Raw genomic sequence first — 25,019 nt, 5'->3', positions numbered from 1 at the left:
GAGGAAGATTGGAAGAAGGAGAAATGAATAATTAAACAAAAAAAATTAAAATAAAAAATTATAAGTATGTTTGCTCTCAGATTGTAATGTCAATTAAAAATTACTGGACAATTGTTTTAAAAAAATAATAAGAATGATTCCTTAACGATATTTATAATTTTACATATTTTAAAAATCAAGCTATATTAACTCCTACCTTGATTGTGGTTAAAGAAGTAAACATGTACATGTTATTTTTGCTCCTTCGAAAGAAAGTTATGTGCTTAAACTCTAATGGTGTTGTAAAACATGATGAGGATTCACCTGTAACCTGCACTATAAAGATTTCATAAATTCAATTGTAATGTCAAGCCACTTGAATCATGAAATGAGGCTTAAAGTGGGTGCCCTAATTATTTTAATATAGAACATTGATAAATTTATAGAGTTATATAGTATTACAGTCTCATAACTACACGAATTGGAAAATATATTATTAAGGTCCAAGAAATGTCTAAATCAAATGTAGGAATGAAAGTGTGTACATTGCTTATTGCTACATGTCTATCCAATTTTAGGTTGCCATTTATTATGAGAAGAGGGTAGTTTCCCATTATATTGGCATTTGTAATAACCATTAATAAGAGCTTGGACTAGAGCTCGTGTTATGTAGGTTTGTACTCATCTTGTCCTATTTTCATTCACAACCAATTAAACATTGTTGCTTCTCGTGTTCAAAGTATAAGAGGTTAAACATATTGGCTCTTAATGAGGACAATCACTCTATGTATAGAACTTCTAATGTTATTCATAAGAATAACTTCGATAATTTGATCTAAATAATTTTGACTTTGTATCAATCTACTTCTGATTGTACCCATTTACACAGTATCTTTTTAATTTTTATTGTTTATACTCTAATATGCATATTTAATGTTAATAACAATAAGGATTAAGGTTTAATTTTATTTCTGTATTTATTTTTTAGGAGCACCAGGCATCCTACACTTTTAAGTGGGACAATTTCCCCCTGAAGTAATTTTTTTAAGTCTAAGAATGTCCTGTTAACCAGCCATGAACTCCCCAATTATTTGATGATATGGCAATACGTCGGGCTTAAACATATTCTAACTTAGTTTGACTTCAGTTCACCAAAAATATCTTCTTCCACAATGACCTACTCTTCTTGAACCATCTAGCTTCTTATAGTGCCACTCCGGTGAACCAGTCTCTTCTCTTTCTCTCATATATTTTTTGTCCTTATAAAAATACCTATTTGCTTGTTTTTGTTAATGATAGCCAGGGATTTCAAGTATGAGATTTTGTAACATTCTCAAATTTAAGTCAAAATTAATTAAATTCAAATAGACCAAAAAAATGTATTAGTGAGATGTATGGCTAGAGGAGCTTAACTTGGTATAATTATTATGAATTTAGCCTTAAAAGTGGGTCTGGATTGATGGTGGCCACCCGAGTAAGGAAAGAGGAAGAAAAAATGAAGCATTGCTCTCTATGTCACATGCTGCGGTGCATAGAGGCAGTTTTAAATCTAACAAATTCCTCTATGCCATATGCCGCGACAGAAGGCAACATGCTCTACGGTACATGACCAAAATTCTAATATATTAGCTTCATATCTATGCAAGAGGAAGAGAGAAACAAAGAGCACAGAGAGAGCAGTGCTAGGACTTAGAGAACTAGGTATTAGAAGTATTTTGAGGCTCCTAAACATTAAAAGTAAGCTTTCCTACTTAGATTTTTCTTTCTTCTTTCATTTTCTTGATGGTAAAGGTTAGGGTTTGATTGTTAATTGTGATTTTCAGCTCATTAAAGCTACTGGTTCGAACTCATTGATTTAAATAGAGTTGATGAGAGTAGATCAAGCTAAGTAAATTTGGTGTTAATGGTTTTATGATAATTAGTGGTTGAAGGACATTAAATGTCCAAAATTCTCATAAATTTGGCAATTGGGAACAATGTGACTTCATTAATGACTATCTAAGAGCTCAATATTATTAATGAGAGTTAAAGAAAGCTAAGAATCCTTTTAGGCACCTTTACCTGAGTCAAGAATAAATCTTAAGTATCAAGAAATGATGAAGTGTTAGTAAAAAATAGCTTAAAATGAATATTAATATTTTGTATGGTAAATGCTTGTAGAGTAACTACCATTGGCACCATTTAAGCTTCTTGAAAGCCTTGGGAGTGAGTAATTGAGGGGTGAAACCTTTGGCCTCTCAAAGGTTTTAGGTGACCGGAATAATTCTATCTTATGTTTTTATGTAGTTATTAGTTTATGGATTTATGAATTATTATTAAAATGTGTAAATTAAAAAGAAATGTAAGTGTAGTTTGATTTGTTAAAAAATCCACTAGATTGATTTTGTGAAGTTTTATGCCTTGAGACGTAAAATTCTTTGAAAACAATATCGGTGGATTTTCATATTATATTTATTGGGAGTTTAATAATTTTATGAATTGAGAAGTAACATGCATCTTTATTTATGAGAAGTTCTATGATGTTTAAAATAGTGGAGTTTAATGATTTTGAAGTTAGAGTTTAATAACTTATTTAGTTTGAAGTTTCATGAAAATGTGTTTTAAGAAGTCTATGATTTGTGTAATGAGAAGGTTCAATGAAAATTAAAAATGTGAGGTTCTATGAAATGTATATGTGTGAGATATGGCATGAATGTATATTGCATGATCTCGAGAGGTGGGAGTTCACCTAGGAAGAGGAATAAATAATAAAATCTATGTGGTTAGTCCCTATCCGTGTGATGATTTGTCTGGATTGATTATATCCATATTGTTTCACTTGTTCAACGAGGAACTGTCCCACTGGTTTAACAAACGACTCAAACCTAGCTAGCTATTTATCAATTCAATGAGGAGGCTAGTCTAGGATGTATGACACCCCATGGTGTAAGAAATAGGAGAAACTGTGTTCCATAAGTGAATCAGATGTGCCTTAACTGGATAATCCACTCACAACTATTTAGGCTAGGGAAGTCAAAGAATATAGACTATCTCATTGAGTTATAACCCACGGTTTCATGTTAGAGGAATAAGAAGGATATAAGGGAGGTATAATCATTCATATAGTAAGTAAGGGCACTTGTTGTCTATATAGTGTCCTTAATGATGGTATCATAAGTTGAGTATTAATTTCTTCTAATGTATTTGTCTATGATTTGTATGACCAACTCTCTTTATATGAAAAGTGCTAAAGAGCATTGTTTCTCAAGTAAATGCTATTATGTGAGTGAAATTATGAATATCTATTTTTAAATATTTTACATGGGTTAAAGTATTGACATTAACTGTCACTTGCATTTAAACTAATTGATATACATTTGTGGGTTAGTTGAACCTTGGTTATTGAATAGTTATACTCACCCTATTGTCTTCAATACAGAGAATAGCTCAAGAGGTGTGGACAGAGGAAAACACCTAGAAGCTTAGAACCGTGATCCTTTTGTAGTAGGCATCTTTATTTTGAGTAAACTTATATGTATAACAATTTCAATTGCCAATTAGAAATTCTCATTTGTTCCTTACTTGCATTGTGTGAATTGTTAATTGTAATTGTATTTTGGACCCTAGGGAGTGAATTGATAAAAATGTGTTATTGTGATAGGGCCAAAATACTAATACAAAAGTAGAGTATGTTATGAGATGATTTAGAGAAAATGATGAAAAATGGTAAACTCCCCCTTGTATGTTTCTGAGTCTAAGGGGCTGAGTTGTGAAAATTTGATTTGAGAATATTTTATGAGATATGGTGTATTGCACGAGTTAGTCTTATGATTTGTATACGGTCAAATTAGTGTCGGTGGCTATTGGCCTTTGGTATTTGGTTTGAACACTTGATTTTGTGAAAATTGATATAAAAATGTAACTTTTAAAAAGTGTGTCCAATTTTTGTTTTAGAAGGACTTTGAGTTTGAGACCAATTCTATTAGTTAGAGCTCAGAAAGATCTTTCTGTAGACACCTAGTTCGCATCAATCGAATGTTGGACGAAAATTTAGGGTGCGTTAGAAGTTACCCCTATTGCTGTCAAATTAATAACAAAATTCACCATCAAAATTCATGTAATTGTGCCATGGTGCGTGTCACAAAGGCGAACACACTGCGGCCCATGTTCAATTAGCCATAGTGCACGTCTCAAAATTTTCCTATTTTAAATTACTAAACAAATACACTCACTTATGCAATGATTCCATGTTTCTGCATATTTGTGAACTTTGATTTGTCTAATTATAAGACTTGAAAATGAATTTAGTTTTGTAAACTTGGGGTTCCTATTTTATAAACTATTAAAAACTATGTATTATGATAATTACTACAATCCCATCCCCTACTTACTTAGGATTTGGTTTTAATTATGGGATTAGAAGAATGAGGATATTAAAGATTTTAAGAGCCCGATGGCTATGATTGTCGTAAGATTCAGGAAAATATGGGGGCTATTTGAATTTATTTTATTATTTTGAGAACTGATATTTTGTAAAACATGTTTTGAGAACAAAAAAATAATGAAAATAGGTATTTTTTCGTTCTTCCTTATTCTCTAAAACAATAATCTCAAAACACCTGAAATTTGTTTCCATTCTTCTGTTCTTCAAAACAATAATTTTTTTTTCTAAAATACTTTTTCAAAACACATTACCAAATAAATTTTTTTGTTATTTTGTTATAGAGGAAAAAAAAACTATTCCCAAAACAAGTTGCTAAACAGGCTTATGTTCTCTTTTCTTGATTTTTTTATTCAAGAATTTCAAGAATCTTATTTATGTAGCTAGGGATTTATTTTTCTTGGTCTTGATTGAAAATCCTAATTCAAAAAGTTGTGGTTTTGGATTTTCATTAATCTTCATTGATTCCATATCTTCTCTCTTTTAATGAACTTTAATTTTATAGGCTGAAGGGTAAGGTGGCTTTGGTCACCAGAGCAATAAGCAAAATTGAAGAAGTGACGGTGAGACTATTTGTCAATCATAGACCCTTAGTCATAATAGCAGACGTCCAAGACAAACTGGGTCAACAAGTCGCTGCTTCTATAGCTTTTGTAGCAACACTGGAATACTAGGACCATTAATATAGCATCTTGGATCTTGATCCAAATGGTCTCAACAACATCATGGCTATAAACTTTCGAGGTGTGGTCATGACAATCAAAGCACGCTGCTCATACGATGGTTGAAAGGAAGATTTGCCACCATCATTGTACTTATTCTAGGACTAGTACAATATGTGTTTAAGGAGCTTGGGGTTTTATGGGATTAGGGTGAACTGTGTGTCTCCTATTAGAAAATTAGCCACCATTATTTGATTCTTTTCTCCTTCTCCCTCTTACATGAATAATTGGGTAAAATTGAATTGAGAAAGACTGTGAGATGGAGTAGATGGGTTTGTGTTGGCAAGAGGGGTTGCTAGCTAAGATAGTCAAAGGGTTATACTTCACACCTTTAAAGCCAAGCCAAAATTTGTTCAAGGCCTACATGTTGCCACGTTATTAGATAATTAAGGGAGTTCACAATTGGACAATAGGAGGACATTTTTGAACCTTGAAAAATTAGTTCAAGGAGAAAATTGCCCCACTTAAAAGTATAAGCCTATAAGGTGCCCAACTCTCTTAAAAAATTAGTATAAGGGTAAAATTGAACTTTAACCTTGATAATAATAATTATTTATTTAGTAAAGAAACCCTAACAATAATTGTGTAGCCTTATTACGTATAAGATATTATCGAAAAGGCATCCACTATAATTTACTCTTTCAAAAAAGATATTCCTACAAAATTAACACTTATTTAAAAAACACCGTTATATATGATCCGTACATCACATGAGTACTTTATTAATTTATCCAAATACTATATCAAAAATTATTAGACAAAAACAAATTTATATTTGTGAATAACTCATTCTTACAGAGAACAGTTTTATGGTAAGAAAATATGACATTTAGTTTTGTTATGAAAAGTGAAATTGCTCACCGAGTTAATGAGTTTAACTCTTTGATAATCCCACACTATTTTCAAGTGTTATTGTTGTATATTCCTCTCTTTTTTTAAATTTAAGTGTTTCATTTATCTATGTAATCGATATATTTAAATCAAACCAAGGTGATTCACCTAAAGAAATTAACTGTCGAAGGATGGCATATGCTTTGTCTGATGGTCCACCATGTTCAAAAGTAGAAATATTGTATTTGTTGAAAATAGTGCAAAATCATCAAATAAAGGTATGAACAATCCAAATTGACCAAGAGTGGGTGAGTTGAAAAGGGATGAAAATAAAAATGACATGCAACAAGACTCAAATTGGATAGGGCTAGGAGAGGTGAACAGGAGTGATGATAATATTGAGGTTGGCATGTAAGAAATTAACTAAAATCTTGAGACTCTTATTCTCTTATAAAATTGTATTTTTTTCATGAACAAATTCTTCACAAATGTAGACCCATTTCCTATCTGAACAATTTCTGGTGTGGCATTTAGGTAAATACTTTCCACAATACAGCATTTATATAATTTTTTTTTGCTATGTATAGCATATTGGTAAAAAAAAAAAAGTTGAATGAGATTTTAAGCGTGTCTGTTCGCTGGGCAAAAATTGATCCCTTAAAAGTTTATTTAGTAGAAATTAGTTGTTATAATCAAATTTGTGTTTAGATATTTTTTTTTAAAAGTTAATTTAATGAACTAAAAGTTATTTAGATTAACGATAATTTATGCTTTTAAAATCTGCTTTTGAATGTATAATGATCAAAAAGAACATTAACTTATGATAGTTTGTAATTTTTGTTATGAAAATGCAATGTGTTTTAAATGTTTAAAAATGTGAAAAAAAAGTTTAAAATAACATAAATTTTGATTTGTTAAATAATAGGAATAAAACATATAAAGTTTGATATGTTGGGAAAAATATATAATAAATAGTTTAATATTCATTAATATTAAAAATTAACTTGATTAAATGTTCAATTTTAAACATACTGTTTGGTTTTTAATTGAATCACGAACTTTATCAATTTCTCTATTAAATTCCATACTTAAAACTACACTTGAAATTGATAATCGATATGTATGGTAATTGCTATTATTACAAGAGTTTATCATATTTTCATCCTCAAAATGAATAAAGTCATAAATAATTGTAGATTTTTTGTAATAAAATTATCACTATTGTTGCACTAATTATATGAATTTGTATATTTTTATGCTGAAAATGCTTTTAAATATATAATTATTAAAAAGGATATAATTTTATTTTACAAATACAATATATTTGAAAATTTTTAAAACTATTCTCCCTCCAATCCAAAATATAAACATTTTTCCTTAACTAATATTTGTCTAAAATATAAGTAGTTTTCTCCTTGATTCAAAATATAAGTAACTTAATATTCGTGAAAAAAATTATATATTTACCCTTTGTATTTATTAACATAGTTTTTTGTATATGTGAATTTATGACATTCTTCTCTCTCATAATAAATTAAAATTAAGGATAAAAGAGAAAAATAATATATTTTTTCATAACAATATATATTTAAAAAATCAGCACCAACAAATGGCCGTGATATTAGATAGAGATCATGGGAAGATAATATGTTTTGACTCTTTTATTAATGTCCACCTATTATGTTGAATTTTTTTTTTGAACAAACACCTATTATGTTGAATTGAAATGAACTTTTTGAAAGAAATTTAAAACCAGACAATATCTTAATTGAAATCACATCTCAAAATAACTTTTTAAACAATAAAAGTAAAACTCAAAAAGGTCTTTCATCTTCGACGCCCCGAGTCTTTTTTAACTGACTCAAGACTTGGAACACCAACTACAAAATATTAAAACAACAAACTTTAATCATTATTATCATTATTATTTTTATAAATGATTACAATATTGCACCTTTTGGTTTCGTGTATATATATATTTTTAAATTCTGTCACATATTCTATTAGCGTCAGGCAAAGCTAGAGGAGGAGGAAGGTAGGTCACAAAGGCATAAGTTAGGGATAGAATAGACATTTTCTCACATATTTAATTTTTTTTAAATTTTTTCACATACTTAAATTAAATATTTTCTATTTTCTTCTATTACAAGACCGAATGCTATGAAGTTCCAAAGAATAGGGCAAGAAGGGAGAGAACTAGAAATAATTTCTCGGTAGAGATGTTTTGTCCATGTATGTTGAAACATTTGGAAAGAAATCGGCAAAAGTATCTCATCAGAAGAAATCATTCCTAATAGAGGTATGGTTTCCTTATGCACCTAAATACATGATCAATGACCTTTACATCCAACCAAGGCTCAACATTTATCTTCGAACCACAATAGATCTCAGCTAGATGGCACTTGCTTGAGCTAGGTTGGATAAGACTTGAAGCAAATAGCTTGATCAACACTGAGGATGTTATTGTCTATAGAGATCTCATTCGTGTTAATTTAAAGTTGATAATTTGAGTCAAATCTGAATTCACCTAAAAAATTTAGAACTATGTTGAAAAAAATTATTTTTTAATATTTGGGCCTACTCAGATCAGTCCAAAAAAATTTAAGCTTGGCTCGAATGTCCAAACAAAAAAATTAAAAAAATATATAAAAAATAATATTATTAATTAATTCTTTAAGTTTTATGTTATTCTATATTAAAATACTATTATTTGAATGCATTACTATAATTTTTTTTGAAAAATTAAAAACATTTATATTTTCATATTTTTATTGTTTTTAATCAATAAAATATTTCAAAATAATATTTAAATATTAATTTTTATATTTTAAGACTCAATTATTTTTTTAGAAAAATTTTGTGTCCTATACATCATTTTGAGTATCCAAAAAATATATTTTATATTTTATAAAATAAGATAATTAATTTTAAAGTAAAAATTAAATTAAAAATAATTTTAAAATTAAAATTAAGGGCATGTATGAATTCTTGACTCTACTATTAAATAAATATAATAAATAGAATAATATTTCCAAATAATTATTTGGCTATCGTCTACGTCTATGCTAAACTTGGTTAAAAATTAAGAATAAATTAGAGTAAATACCTCTTATATATAGGGGTTAAACAATATAAAAAGTCAAAAAAAATAATTTTTAAAAAATATTTTACTTATAACTAAGTTATTTTGTTTTATATAATATAATGGTGATTATTTTTCTAATATTCTTAAAAATAAAAATTATAGTTTATCTAAAAGTTATTAAAAACTTTGAACTAATTAAGGCAATAATTTTAAGTTGGTGATTTAACTGTGATTAAATTAATATCAACTTGATCATGATTAACATAATATAATTTAATTAAAATATATAAAATATTTATATATGACCATGATAAGAGTAATATTTAAATAATTAAGACATTAATTTATAAGTAAAGAAAATATTCATAAATAACTTATAAATAATACAACAAAACAGTAACAGAGTTACTTAAGTATAAAATTAATAAATTATTATTATTTATTTTATTATTTTAAAATGAAAATAATGTTTTATACTTAAAAAATTATTTAAGAATTAAAATTGGTTCAAAAATAAATAAAAATATTTTTTAAAAGTTTAGGTATTTGAGTTGGCCTGAATAAGTCTGAAGCCTAAAGGTGTTAAGGTCGGGCTTGACTATATGAACCTTTTAGATAGGGTAAGATAATTTAAACCCAATTCAAATAAGCTTGGATTGAATTAAGCCTGGCCTAAATAAGTTTGGCCTGCTCGAATTATTGACTTTATAGTGATTAATGAAATTGGCTAAAAGGCTTTTACAAATATATTGGTTACCATCCCAATACACAGTGGCGGAGCCATATTGGCTTGAGGGAGTGTAAATGCATCCCTTCACCTTATTTTAGAGAAAATTACAAATGGCTTATATAAAATTCATAATTTTACACCCCATACTCTTGATATTTTGCACCATTTGAATTAAATAAAAAATACTTAAGCTCAAAAAAATTATTAAATATATAATATTTTAATGGTTTAGATAAAATATGAAGAGTATATCACAATAAAAGACCACAGTAATTTATTCAGTATAATTTTTCCAAATGAAAAATGATGAAAAAAACTATTTATGTTGTTATAATTTTAGTCCTAGCATAATTATTATTTTTTAATTAATTTTTTATTAAATTATTTTGCGCCCTTGACTCAAGGTCCTGGTTTAATATCTTAAATTTTAAACTTTAAAAATTTAAGTGATTAGGAGGACAAATTAGTCAAATAAGAGAATTATGATTTAATGATGTTTTTGGATGACTGATATGATTTTTGAATCATTAAATAGGCTTATAAGAGAGCTGAGTTAAAGTTCAAACAGATTGAGGCATAAAAGGGGCCCAAAATTATGCTGGGTCAATCTATGCTATTCGCCGTGATAGATGGGCAAAAACTCAATTAAACTAGTTCGCATGTGCATCAGAAAATAGAGGAAGGAGAAGAGGAAATACGAGGAGCAATGGAGGAAGAACTCACGAGTGCTAGGGCTTGATTTTAGGAGCTATTTGAAAGCATTTTGGGTAAGATTTATCCTTAGGTAGGGTTTATATATCTCTTCCTTCCCCATTATGTGAAATTTTTGAATGTTTGGGGTAATGTGAGACTTGATTTTATATTCTCTTGAGTTTTAACCGAACCCATTACCTTAATTAAGGTCATAGTGAGTTAAAGCAAGCTTAGAAACCTAAGTTTATGGATTGTGTAGCGATTTGGAGTTTTTGATTAGTATTTAGATGAACCCTAAGTGAAATTTAGGTGTTTGGGAGCAACGTGGGTTATTTAAGTGTTTGGGTGCTAAATGAGATTAATGGAGTATGTTGAAAGAGTTAAGGGTGTTAAAATGAGATTTTAGATATAGTGGGTAGTGAAAATTTTGCTAAAAAAGGGTTAATTAAAGTGAGAATTGATGATTAAATGTTTAATCTTATAGATTAAATATTGATTGGATGTTGATACCCTAATGGACACGTGTGGGGCTATTGATTAACCAAGTAACCCTTTTAGTGATAAAAGGGTTGAGATAATTGAATTATTTAAATTCCCTATTCACGTGTTTGGATGATTGTGTAGTAATTGTGAAAGCTAATGTTATTTTTTTAACTAGTATAATATCAATATGAAAAATGTTTATGATTTATAAATTTTATGTGAAGTGGACTGGATTAATATGTTTTGCATAATTGTGGCTTTTCCTTTTGTCTTTCTGCAATACCTTCAATTTTTTTCCTAAACAATTAGTTTAACCATGGCAGATAGGGTCTATTATGGCAAGCAAAGGACAACTAATTTCTTTCTAAAAACAATTCATTATCTTAAAAGCACTACCATGATAGAAAATGGACTACCATGGTATGAAGGAGTGAAACACAATTTATAAAAACAGCCCACCTTTTAAAAGACTATCATGGTAGAAAGAAATAAAATCACTTTTATTTACAAATTACTAGTATGATAGAAAAGATTTTATCATGGTAAAAAGAAACGAACTAGATAAACTATCATGGTAAAAATAATTTAACTTATTAAATAGTTATTTTTAAAATTTAGGATCCCAAGCATCTATAATGAAAAGAAAGTATGAAAGGCCCATATGATCCCGTATAAGTTAAAACCGTAACAAATAAATATAAATTAGGAATTTAGAAGCTAATGTGCATTTCAAAAACTTTTGACTATTTCACAAGTATTTCAAATGATATATAATCATTTTTTTCTATTTAAATATAAAAGAAACCATAGTTGGATTACAGCCACGTAACACAATTCATATAAAGGAAACTTAATACAATATCCTCTAACATTTGTATTTGATCTATGCACAATATTATCTTTATAAAATTATCCTCCCACATACCACATAGGTCAAAATATCATTTTTCCACCATTATGCTTCCTACAAATACAAACCAAATCCAAAAACCACAACTAGCTTAATTGTTCAAATTCAACAAGTCGAGACACATGGCCTAGTCATCATGCTATTTCAAACCATTTAATATCAAGTCTCATTAATGCCTCAACGAGTATAAAGATATATCTCCATAATTTTTTCATGATTTATAGTCACCCCAAATATATAACACGTAGAAATTATTTACAGAGGTATGATCACAAACATGAATCCATGTGCTTGATAAATAACAAAATCCCTAAACATAGACAATAATACATCATTAAAAATTATAAATCTAACCCAAAAGGAGTAAATGGTTCTATACCACTGAGCCTCATGGGTTTCTCTGAATAACATATTGGCTCTTCTCCTAAAAATGTTAACCACAAGAGATGAAACTAAAAAGTCTCAGTAACCAATGCTAATTTATAATAATATATACAAACATTTATATGTGAGTTTGCTAAGTAAGGAAAAATAATACATTTTAAACAAATACAAGAGATATTATATTACATGATAAACAACCATTATTATCTTCCTCCATTAACCTTGAGCCATAACTCTTACTTGGTGCTAAATCATTAGGCTAAAGGTAGACTAGCCCAAGCCCTTACAAGTCGCCTATCAAGCCTTCAATAGGGGTGTACCATGTGACATAAAAATATAACAACAAATCTTCCAATGACTCCTACAAAAGTCAAGTAATTAAATATCAACAATGTGCAAATGTATAATATCACAACCTTCACAATTTTTTCATCTCCAACAACAATATAATATGACATTCCACTTGGCAAAACATTTAAAATGCACAACTTCAATTTTACAATTTCTCAATAAAATATGACAACGTCCATAATTTTCTCATTTCCAACAACATTACAATATGACATCCTACTTGGTAAAACATTTAAAATACACAATTTCAATTCTAAAATTTCTCAATAAAATATTCACATAATTTCTAAAAAAATCTCAACATATTTTTTTTTCCAAAATAATCACACAAATAGCAGTAGGGCAACATTAATCACAAATTAAAGCATAGTTACCTTATAACTTTAACAATAATTTATCCCTCACAACTTCTCTTCCACCACAATCTTCACCAACAATACAATTTATATATAGCATGGTATTATAATTTATTAATTTCAATTATTGAAATCAATAAAACAACTCTAATCATAGAGTTGGAAGACATTGCTTACACTTTTAATTTTTATTATTTATATCATATTTAAGGTTAGAATGACAAACTAAAATTCTAACCCTCTTCTAATAAATTATAAATATCAACAAACTATAATTAGTCTATAACTCATTTTTAATATCACCATTTTCATCTTTCCATTCCATAAATTCGCATTAAAATACCCTATAAATAAGAAATTTAGCCTCATGTCACAAACCATCATTTTAGCACTTTACAATCATATTTCTATATCTAAATAAACTCCTAATTATCACAAAGAATCCTAATCTTCCCTGAATTTTATTTCCTTTGAAAATCCTAATTCACTACCACAAATAATTTTCCTCCAACCCAATTACATTTATAAAATTTAATAACCTCATTCAACTCATTAGAACTATTAAACATTAAAACAATAATAATTTCCTCAAGTCATCCTAAATCTCAAAATACCAACATTTAAAATTCCCACCAAAATCATTAATATTCACATTCCATTATGAAACTCAAAACCAATCCATTCAATCATCAATACAACCTTCATTAACTCAAAATAAACCATTAAATTTGAAATATATCACTTCCAAAATTATAAATTAAAAATTTTCTACTAAACCATAACTTTATTTCCTCAAATAAACTAATTGGGCAAAATCTGTTCCATACAAACTCTTTTTCCAATACTATTAGCTATCTTAAAAATTAAATAATCAATTAAAATGTCCAAAAACTTAAAATTTATCCAACCCCAGTTTTTTTCACTATCATGAAATTAAAAATCAAAGAGGATATGTAATTAAAAAAATATTTATAATACTTATACAGTATTAAAAAGCTTGAAATCCCATTTAAAATATTCTGGAGCCAAGATTCAAGTTTCTTGCCCCCTACTGCTCATCACTCTGTTTCCGCGGCGCTGTAGCTGCAAGTAGGCGAAGGATTGAGTATATTTACTCCTTATTGCCGTGTGTATGGGTGATGTTGGCAAGTAATTGCTTTCACAAATATATCAACCTCTCCCTCTCACATACACACAGTGCCACTGCCGAACCAAGAAGAAGAAGGAAAAGACGAAGGGAAAGGAGGAACGAAATGTGCACTGTGTGTTCATGTCAGATTGTCAATGGCAATTGTAATTGCCAATGTGTTTGACCTTGGCCCACGTCCCCCCATCAAATAATGTTTTATTGTATAATATATATATATATATATATTATATTGTATATTTATTTCTAAATACAATATGATTGTTAAGGCATTTCACCAATGCTAACAAATATTTACTACCTTCAATTTTATATTTCTTCTTCATAAAATAATAATTTAATGCTTTAAGAATATAACTAGAATCAATTTATCTTGATTATGATTTTCTCCAATTTCATGTTAATTATTACATTAAATTTCAATCCCATGTACTTCTAGATGTTAGATAACATAAATTAAGTCACCCTAAACCTCAATTTACCTAATAAATCATATCCAAACTTTACTTAAATTCTATCAATAAAAATTAAAATGTTACACTTTCCATAACATGGGCAATGAAGAAAGGGCAAAGAAAGAAGAAGGAAGGTAGGGCTTTTTTTTTTATTGTTTGTCAATTTCCATAACTTAGGCAGACGTGGCATGATGTAAATCGCTGGATGAGATGGACAGTTTTGATGTGGGCATCATGCATGGATGAGTAGAAAGTAGATCTAAATCCATGTCTGTCTCCTATACCCTACGTGGGCTTGAATTTGGAGGGATTAAAATTGGGAGGGAGATTATGGTTTTAAAATCATGTTTGCTATAAAAAAAAGTGAGATTATGGTTTTAAAATCATGTTTGCTATAAAGAAATAATTGTAGGAATACTTTACTTCACTTTATTCTACAATTAAAAAAAGTTATGAAAAGACTACAATACCCCTTATAATTAATAAAAAATTTTGCCCTAAAAGGCTAAAACCCATCTTCTCTATCATGACTCACGATCGAACCCCACCTCCCTCCCCCTGCCATTGATTACTTGGAACAAATGCTGCAATCTCTATCACGGACTCATCATGATTTGGGAGCAAACATGGCGATGGAGATCATCCGATGACTTGGAACTATATTTAGAATCTCTTGAACTGAAGATGATGGCAATGGATCTAGGAGCAAATGCAGTGATAGAGATTATTTGATGACTTGGAACCAGATCTAGAATCTCTCGAACTAAGACGGTGTGAATTTGGTAACAAATGCAGTGGTGGACCTTATCGGATGACTTGTTGCTAGACCTAGACTCTCTCAAACTAAGGAAGACAATGATGAAATACAGAGTTTTGAATTGTCATCGATGATGCCGTTGAACTAGGTTTGAAGATGAAGATGAAGGAAATGAATGAGTTTTCGAACTAGTAAATGAACATGATGTAGGATCTGGACATTCTTAAACTAGTGAAAAAAGAAGATGAAGTACACGAAAGGCAGGGGTGAGAGCATTCTTGTCTTTATAAAAATCAATCTCATGATTGATTTTGCAATACAAAAGAGGTGGTGGTGCTTAAAATATTCATTCTCACTTACCAAATATAAAAATTTGGATTAGTGAGTGCCAATCCCAGTCTTACTCCTTCATTCTTCCATACCAAATATGGCTTATGTATTAAACCTATATGAAAATTTACAAGTTTTATTGTCAAATTTACCGCTCAAAGATCACAGATTTAATAGGGGATATACACTAAGGTCCTATAGATAAACGTTTATTATTAAGAAATCTCATGAATTTTTTTCAAGTTTTAAATCTTGCATATTACTCAATTGTTAATATCTTTAATTAAGTTGTTAATGCATAAGATTTGAAATTCAAGAGTGTTTTGTAAACTTTATGAGATTTTTTGATAATAGACTTTTTTTTGTGAGATCTGAATATAATTTTTTCAATTTGATATAACAATAAGATCAAATTGGTCATCACCGTTTTTCAGGGAATGATATTGGTCATTTGGAGTGATTTTAATTTTTTTTTTTTGGTTTTTGAACATAAATATCTTTTGATTTTGGTCTTCCGGCGTATTTTTTTCCTCTTATTTTTAAACATGAAACGTTGAAATCTCAACCACTCTTATCGACTGCGCTTCGTGAAAACGGAAAAGCAAATGTCCTCTTCCAATTTCATGTCAGGACCCTGGGCAATTGCTCGCGCCGGACAGGCATGAGCGTGATCCTGTTCGAAGTAGCAATCACAAAAGAGAATCACGGAGGGACTGGGTGAGAGCGGAGCTCGCTCAACGAGGCTGGGGACATTGTCGGGGTGACAATCTTTTAAATTAAAGTTCCGCTTTTTATTTCCAATTCCAGATTGTTGCGAATGGCAATCTCTGCATCTTGGCTGCACTTGCCCTTGATGCTGGTGCAGATATTGATCTTTCAGTTCTCATTAAGAGCTACTGCAATCAGGTAATGTTACGCGTAACTTTCTTTCTCGAAAGAAGGAAGTTCTTTTTCGCTATCGAGAATCCAGAATATGATATATTAAGTTGCTCTTAATTTTCAAATGGATATTTTCGGAGACTTATGTATAAATTGTCAATTTTACAGTCTTTTATGGCCGATTTGAAATCGGTATTCTTGGTCAAATCAAATCTCATGAATGTCCTGACAACAAAAAAACTCATGATTCTAGAAATGAGCAATGTCTTAGTATCTTGGAGCTCTTTGGCAAAAAATGAAAAAAAAGGTATCTTGGAGCTACTTTTGAGATCTTCTGGGAAATGGATTTGATAAATTAGTCCTGGGGAAATATTTTTATCTTAACCTGATGCTTCTCTCTCTTTACCTGCACGGCATATTAAATTACCGAGGGAGATTGCTTCATATACAGTGGAGATAGAAAAATAGCATACTGTCTTATATCTCATTTTCGTCGCAAGATATCTGTCATATGAGTTGATTTTTTATGCCTAAGATAAATAGCATTCCTTATTTAACGGAGGCAAGTTCCTACCACGCTGATATCGTCCTCCTTTTAGGTCTTGCCCCTTTCCCTCTTCTATTCATTCTTGGTGTTTGATGCTACAGGTGTAGCTTGTTAATATGGTTTTTTTCTTAAACTTAATTCTGTAGGAAGGATATTGGGTTTCAAACCGTACGTCAATGCCAAACTACTGTTCAAGGACGATACTTTCTTTCTGATGACAACGGTGAGGATTTCTTTCTTCGGTCACATCGATCTCCGTATGATATTAATACCTTGCTGCGACAATCATCGTCAATATGTGATGTAACATACACCCACATATCAGATAAAAAAAAAAATTCATGTTTTGTGGCTTTTAAAAGTGATCTTGAGAAATCTCAAAGGGCTCAAAAGGAATATGTGGATCAAAAACTTCAAGAATTGTAGGAGTATATGAATAGTAAGTTTGATGAAGCCTTAAGGACTCTCAAATGTTTAGGCCATTAAAGGGGCATGGAGATAACTTTTTCAAGATAGGATTATGATATTGTCAAGGCAAAAGAGAATGGCACCTTCATTAAAAAGCCTTCACCTATGTCAGTTATACCAAAAAAAATATACTAACAGCACTAGTGGTCCTGAAATTGGAAGCTTAGATTTGGAAGCATTCAAGGCAGTAGCTAAGGCTAGCACAAATGTCATTAAGAAACAAGAGAATGATGCTGATTTAGAAGAAATCTCCATGAAATATGAAGGCATGAGTCTTGAATTGAATCAAGGTTTCACATTGGTGGCCAAAGATCTTGAGTCATAAGCCTTAGAGATTTACCAAGTTGGGGATCTTGACAAGAGGAGTGTTCAACTTTGTCAAAGTCCTGCTTCCGGTCATCCATGTGCTACACCATTTGCTACAACTATCTTGTTCATTGGGAAGGTTTTCCAAATCACTATGATTACATTGCTTACTCTCCACATGGTCTCATTTTCCACTACCTTGAATGTTGGAAAGGATCTCCAAATTAGCTGCTACTGGGAGGAATTCCTTGCATCGCATTCTAGTGGAGTTACATCAATTTTTTTTTTAAACTCTCCGAAGGAGAGTTCCATCAAGAAATGATGAAATATTAGAATTAATATATTTTGAAGAAACCTTCTATAGGAAGAAACCTATGCTAGCTTATGATCATTGTATTTTGCTTGTAAGAAAGCTATCTTGGAAGAAGTAAGTTACTTTTGTGTTATTTAATACTTTTGTAAAGAGGAAGATCTGAACATTAACTTTATTTAGCTAAGTTATTAAGGTTTCCTTCATAGGTAGGAAAGTTTAGTTTAAATAGATTAGGCTTTGCTCTTGTAAGGTAAACTTGATGAATGAATATGTGATTGAGTATTCAGATAGCTTCACCCTCTCTCTTTTGTCTCCCCCCCCCTTTTCCTCTTCTTTCTCTGTTTGCCCTCTCCCTTCTCTGTTTCTGCCTCTAATCTCTCCCTCCTTATTTCTGGTTTCTCTCTACTCTCTCCCTCTGTCCTGCACTGTGCAAGTGTGTGTGTGTGTTACATCAATATGTCAAGCAAGTTCTTTAAATTTCTTGCATCAGTGTCTGGTTGCTTATGAGTTTTGACCGATCTTTATCCATTATGCACCAGCTTTTTTCTTAATATACTGATATTGTATGCTACTAAACATGGAATCAGATGATTGATGAATGCGTCATCAACTGTGTAGTCTTTTAATTTCTGCTTATATGTCAAGTTTGCTCATCTGCTGAATACATATCATAACTAGATTTCAACTTGGGCTTTTTTACATAGTTTTGTGTTCAATAGCAACACGAAACTCATTACTTTTGTTATTTGAATGATCTGCTTGATTATGTCTTGCATGGCATGTACTGTTATCCTTCCGTAACTGAGTTTTTGAATTTGTAGGTTACGTGTGTAATGGTCTATCTGTCGATTCACAGTCTCGCTGCTGTCCTGAAATTGGGGAGAAATTCTCTTGTCAGTAAGTTCTTCTCAAAATATGTTGCAAACTGCTTACTTTCATGAGAATTGCCTACTAGTAGCATGCTGTTGCTATTATTTGCAGTGGATGCAATCTTCTTTCGCATTGTTGCAACTCTTATGAATATTGTGTTTCATGCTGCTTGAATCCTTCACGGGTAATTCCTTACATGCTAGTCTCTTCCTGTCTTAGTTTCAATTTTTGGTTGCATTCCCTTGTTGCAATTGAAGAAAGGAGTAAGTGTGGGTGGACTTTGTTGAACAGACAAATAAGGAAGATGCATTGAAGGTGAAGATTGCGAAGCCAGCCTCTGCAAGTAAAGTTTCTATAACCTTTTCTTGAAAGAGCATTGGGGTGATTATCTCACTTTGATATTTGCTTTGACCAGTGAGATATTTATTATAATAGTACTGCATGCAGTCCTTAATAAGCATAAGCGATTAGATGTTTTTCACTTCAGTTTTTTTATTAGGTTGTTTGGCAATTCCCAAGATTCTTATAAACCGTATATATGTTTTTTTTTTTTTAAAAAAAAACATTTACTCCCATTTGATAATTGGCAGGGACTTATGCAAGTGTTTTTGACTTCTGTGCTGGGAGATGCCGTCATAGTTCTGAGAGTGTGGTAAGTATGCTTCTGTGATCCTGCTATTGAGCTGTTGACGTATTCAAATCTTGAAGTTGCACGTTGATTTCTTGTAATCCTCTTATTCTTTGTGACAAAAGTGTGTGAAGGCCCTGCAATTAAGTCTAGTTTTGGGTATTCATGAGGAAAGAGTTTACTGTGTTCTGCGTTTCACAATCAGTTTTAGCAGTTTATTATAGAGTTCATTAAATTGTGTTATTTGATATTCTCACAAATTGTAATTACCAGGGTATGTGAACCTACTTTTGGACATGCATGCCTAAATGAAGTCAGAAAATGGTTATTAGTGTTCGAGGCATGTGAAAAAATAATAGGATTCATATGACTATAAAATTTTGAAGTGATTGAAGAATAACAGATGTCATCCTTTATAAACAAGCTTTCTGCATCTTTTGCTTGCAACACAAATATCTAATAAGGAATAACAACAATAACAACAACAAAAGCCTTGTACCACTAAGAGGGGTTGACTATATGGATCACACAACACAATTGTGCTCCATCCAAAACAAATTCTTCCGATAAGCCATTAACCTAGAGAAAAAATGGAAATAATCTGACACTGAATGTTTTGATAGTTTTTGGCTGTTTAATATCAAAATTATATTTCAGGTTCATGAAAATGCCTATCTCAGTGACTTCCATCACTGTTTTCTTCTGCCATCAAACTCCTCCGGTAAGTCTACAGTAGAATCTGTAATATTTGCTGGTACCTTGTTGTGTTGGGTTGCTTACATCTTGACCTACGAAGTTGCAGATTTAATTTTATCACCTACAATTAACTAACATTAGAAACCTCTTCTATCCACTAGTACAGAGAGACAAAGGATATACATGAACAGCAATATGGTTAATTAATAAATTCTTGGGAGAAGTAAAAGCTTTCTATCCTTAAATTTTTTAGTTGGATTGTTCTTTGCAATTTACCTTGGAATACATTGAATTTTTGAATACATCACCTGTGCAACTGTTAGATTATTGCTTGACTGATGTAGTTAATAACTTAGAAAATGGGTTCCAAAGCCGAGTTGTAAAAAGGAAGTGGCTTAAATTAAAGATTCTTTTGGTAGAGGGGCAATGAGGGGGAAGGGAGGAGAGGATTGCATTAGATAACATGCCAAGACAAGGTCCAAATAGTATTGCTTGTTTTTCTTGTCCTCCCTTCCTCTCGTTTCTAGTTCTACAACCATTTCCAAAGTGGAGTCTGTTAAGTGGAATTAGTTTGGTACACCTTTTGAGGATTCGAGAGACGAAAATGTTTAGCGAAACTTTCAGAATGCCAATTGAAGAAATCTTTTTTTGGCTTTTTTAATTTTGCAGATTCAATTTATATCCTAGTTTTGTGATGAAAGGCTTTTTAATGTCTTACTACAAATATACCATTTTGTGCATTTTTCAGCTATTCACACACACACACACACATATTAAATGTTCTTTCTCCATGTTTTTATTTAAGCTGGGATAAATAGCATGCTTCCAGAGGCAAAATTGAATGGCATTAATGTTGTTGTTGGAAGGTAATTTTTAGATTTGTTTTTTCGGTGCCATTCAGTTTAATTCTTGCTGCTTCTTGATGTAACTTCATATCACTTGTTTGACAGGCAAGGTGAATCATGCGATTCTATTTGCAAGTCAAGAGGACAATCGTGTGTCCCAAATAAGCTTGTGGTGCTTAACCAATGTGACATGTAAGTGGAGCTGGAACTTTACATTTTAAATTTTGTTGTGGATATACTTTGACTATATCCTTTACTCTGTATTTTATCTGCACTGTACTTGAGGTGTCTAATGCATTTATTTGGATTCTGTGGTTTTAATTTATACGAGGCTGTATCTACCGTCATAAGGATAGGCAATTTTCAATTTTAAATTGGACAAATATCTCCAATCCCTTCTGTTGATAGTACCACCATGCCATGGATGATGCATTAAACAAAGAAGGAATGTCATACAAGCATGGAGATACTTGTATCTTTTCTTTTGCTATAATGCTGTTGTAGATTATTCTTAATATTTTTGGCAGCATGCAGAAATATATGACTTGCAAGGGATCTTGCTTAGCAAGTGCAGGAACAGATCAACCTGCTGAAGTCGTTCATGATGCTCCAAAGCATTTGGTAATAATTGAATTCTGCTCCAAAATTTGGTGTTTTGAATTAGATTGATGCCTGATATATGTCAAGAAGCTAGTTAGGCTGCAGAAACAGACAAGAACGGTGCAGTCATAGATAATTTATATGTTTATATAACATGGCTTAAAATGGTATAGTCCTGATGTCATTAAATGCTTATTTTACATTTTACTAAATGCGGTAATTGATGGATTATTTGAAACTGATAATTTCCTTGACTTTGTGGATATTGAACCGTACTATTTTGTTGTTAAGAGCTTTTTCAATAGTAATGTTTGTGTTTGGTGCATCCCATGTGCTGCCTTAGATCAGTGCAATTTCTATCCCCCCCGTTCTAATTGGTTTGTGGCTGAAGAACATTATAGGAGTAGTTTATTTGGCTATGTACTAGTCTTCCTCTTCCTTTCTTCCTTTTTGGTGAACCATTTACTGACTCGGACAAGTAAATTGGCTGCGTTGTGAAATTTATAATGCCCTGCTGGTTTTGATTTATCTCACAACTTAGCATTGATTGGTGGCGTCCATTTAAAGTTGAATGGCCGAATGGCCATGTGAGAATAACTATTTTGGCATGTTGCATTTTTTCCCCCGCTGCTTGGGTAAGAGACATGCAATGCTCTGATTTAAGAATTTTTTACACATTAGGTTAAATTTGTGCTCGTTACGGTGTCACCTGACATTTGCCTAAAATCAATCATTTTGTTTAATTTGGTCCGTCAATGGAAATTAAAGGATCTGGGCCTTTTATGTAGAACTTTATCTAGAATCATTGAGCATGCATAAGCAGGAACATACACGTGCCAAATATTGATTTATTTTGCACTGACAAAACGCAAATTGTTTCAAGATTATGAAAACAAGGCGTAACTTGTATAAAGCGGGACGGACTGTATTAGTCAATATTCTTTTCCTGTTATTTTTAGAATCCAGGATCATGTTTGTACACTCAAGCACAATCTACGCTTTCTTGTGATGGCGCACATCAGTATACAAGGAGACTGTGCCCCTGTGCATAGTGTAAACACCTGGTAAGTCATGGAAATTCCTGCAATATAATCAAGTTTTGGTAAAAGAAACTATTGAACAGCAAAAACTGCATGAATATTTGAATGCTACAGGTGCTATAAGCTATAAAATTCTTTTGTACTGGAAACTATGGTCTAGGCATGCATGGCTTGCGTTGTTTTGAAATAAAATTTTGCTCTTTGCTCTGTGGTTTATTGTATATTGCAGGGCGGGAGGAGTTGGCATCCAGTTTCTGCCATGGGTCATGATCTAAGAATGCCTTGTTATCAGCTATGATAAATTATTTATATATTCTCTTCAGCGATAGTTCTGGGGCTGTTATAAGGTTTTCAACGTGGGGGAAAAAGAAATACAACAGCAGGGTAGAAGGTTTTCATTGTACCTATAATCAGTTTTGCAAATCATCATCTGGTTTATATTGTATCTGACCCATTCGGAAACCTTACAACATGGCAAAGCACTATAATGGGTAGAAGGCGGCTTCGTGTTTTGATGTTACCACCAAGGCACCAACGGAGGTAACTCCGAGTACGTCTGTGTTGCTCTTGAATAGGGATGGGAAGAAGCCCATTTATGGATCATGACTGAAATGTATTTTATTTTGAACATTAGGGATCATGTCTGTGAGTCGCAAATGAAAATTAAGATGGGAGAGAGAGCTGTGGATCCCCCACTTGCCACGGCACTCATCGCCCTATCATCGGTAACGTAGGGTTCAATAACAACACAAATTAGCATCGTCATAATAACAACAGTGAAAAAAAAAAAAAAAACAAGAAGGCAGGCTTCACGCCTTGTTTCCACTACTAGACTCCATAAAAGGGGAGAAAAGGTATGGATGCCCTGCGCTAAAGGACGAAGAAAGGCATTTTGAATGATGAAGACAAAAAGGAGGGGGGAAATGATGAAGGCAAAAAGGAGGGGGGAAGGTACAATGTAGGAACAGCTTTCATTGATAAATAAATACACATGGATAACCCAAGTTATGTGAATTTAATCTGTGTGCGCTTTAGAGGGTACAGCGCCCCTTCACAAGCAATCAGAAGCTATAGTCTGGTTTGAAGATTCTCTTGGTGAATGGCTTTGACACGGCCTCCTTATCCTTGACTCCGCCGGCTAACCCATTATCACTCGCCGTGTCCTCAACGATGTCTTGTTCCTCTGCACGGAAGGCCGGATGGCTGAGAATGCTGCCAAGCAACTGCGTGCCTCTCAAGGCATTTGTGAGAGGCAAATGACCCTCAGGGGTGTCGTCATTGAGTTCCCACATGAACTCGGTGGGGAAAGACCTGTAATTGTATTGTTCCACCTCGGTGTCAAGCTTCTTCATCCAACCGAGTTTGAGGAAGAACTTGGTGAAGTCCCTCTCTGTTTTCTCAAATATCCTCTTCTGCACACTGTACCCGAACTTGTTATCGCTGTACTGCCTCCAGAGTTCATCTATGGTTTTGAGGTCAGTTTCAGAGATAAATTGGACCTCGGAGAAGAAGACATAGCCACGCTTCTGAGCAGCGTCGCCGGCGAGGACGATGATGAGGCGGCGGGTCTCTTCGTCGGCCTGGCGGAAGTCAGAGGCGGCGAGGTGGTGGCGGAGGAGGTCGAAGGAGACGGTTTGAGAAGGGGAAGTGGAGGAGGAGGTGAAGGGGGAGACAGAGAAGGCGAGGGAGGAGGAGGGGGAAGAGGAAGAGGAGAGAGAGGCGTTAGGGTTGAAGGCGATGGATTTGGGAAAGAGAGGGAAGGAGAGAACGGAGGAGGGATGGCGGCGGTTGGGGAGAGAATGGTGGTGGTGAGGGTGGCGGATGGAGGGGAGGGAATTGGTGGAAGCCATGCGATGTGAAGCCAAGCGGATGGATGAGAGTGGGAGTGAGGGAGTGAGATAAGGAATATGTGAAGAGGGAGAAGCAAGGGCTCATCAAAAGCAATATAATGCCTCCTTTTCATTGGCTCCCTTCGGGTGAGGTTAGATCCCCCCCCCCCTCTCCCTTTTTCTTCTCTCTTTTCTCTCTGCCTGTCCCTTTCGCCTTTATTAAATCGCTATTTTTCTTCTTTTTTCGGTTTCCTCCTCACTTCAACTGCAACTTGGAAAGTAGACAACTTCAATAGCGATAGTTAAATATCTTAAAAAGTATTTTTTAAAAAAAATTGATAAGTCAGATATTTTTTTTTTTGATA

General features: G+C 32.2%; 2 protein-coding genes across 4 annotated transcripts; one reads left to right on the top strand and one right to left on the bottom strand.

Annotated features, from left to right (window-relative positions):
* Positions 1 to 16,207: 16,207 nt before the first annotated feature.
* On the top strand, positions 16,208 to 24,894 carry LOC129313341 (uncharacterized). Of its 3 annotated transcripts, XR_008593895.1 has the most exons (13): positions 16,208 to 16,539; positions 17,206 to 17,282; positions 18,968 to 19,043; positions 19,128 to 19,200; positions 19,308 to 19,359; positions 19,607 to 19,668; positions 20,302 to 20,365; positions 21,146 to 21,206; positions 21,291 to 21,377; positions 21,713 to 21,806; positions 22,745 to 22,849; positions 23,055 to 23,365; positions 23,460 to 24,894. XR_008593895.1 is itself a non-coding variant. In XM_054956337.1 (12 exons), the coding sequence occupies exons 1-11, from the start codon at positions 16,451 to 16,453 to the stop codon at positions 22,835 to 22,837; spliced, it is 828 nt and encodes a 275-aa protein (XP_054812312.1). In that variant the 5' UTR covers positions 16,208 to 16,450; the 3' UTR covers positions 22,838 to 22,849; positions 23,055 to 23,458. The 3 variants fall into 3 exon arrangements, 2 of the variants coding, with proteins under 2 accessions (XP_054812312.1, XP_054812313.1); XM_054956337.1 differs by lacking the exon at positions 23,460 to 24,894 and having other exon boundaries at positions 23,055 to 23,458; XM_054956338.1 differs by lacking the exon at positions 23,460 to 24,894 and having other exon boundaries at positions 20,302 to 20,398; positions 21,170 to 21,206; positions 23,055 to 23,458.
* Positions 23,773 to 24,675, bottom strand: LOC129313342 (tetrapyrrole-binding protein, chloroplastic). Its single transcript, XM_054956339.1, has one exon. It carries the CDS (start codon positions 24,673 to 24,675, stop codon positions 23,887 to 23,889), a length of 789 nt encoding a protein of 262 aa, XP_054812314.1. The 3' UTR covers positions 23,773 to 23,886.
* Positions 24,895 to 25,019: the final 125 nt, after the last annotated feature.

The sequence above is a fragment of the Prosopis cineraria genome, unplaced genomic scaffold (assembly GCF_029017545.1).
Source record: "Prosopis cineraria cultivar Desert tree isolate PC_DT_omini unplaced genomic scaffold, ASM2901754v1 PC6, whole genome shotgun sequence".
NCBI classification, from domain to species: domain Eukaryota; kingdom Viridiplantae; phylum Streptophyta; class Magnoliopsida; order Fabales; family Fabaceae; genus Prosopis; species Prosopis cineraria.
This window is presented reverse-complemented; position numbering and strand designations above follow the sequence as displayed.

Coding starts and splice junctions, on each gene's coding strand:
- LOC129313341 (XM_054956338.1), top strand. CDS start 16,451: ATGGCAATCTCTGCATCTTGGCTGCACTTGCCCTTGATGCTGGTGCAG. Junction 16,540..17,205: donor TTAAGAGCTACTGCAATCAG/GTAATGTTACGC, acceptor TTAATTCTGTAG/GAAGGATATTGGGTTTCAAA. Junction 21,207..21,290: donor ATTAATGTTGTTGTTGGAAG/GTAATTTTTAGA, acceptor CTTGTTTGACAG/GCAAGGTGAATCATGCGATT.
- LOC129313342 (XM_054956339.1), bottom strand. CDS start 24,675: ATGGCTTCCACCAATTCCCTCCCCTCCATCCGCCACCCTCACCACCAC.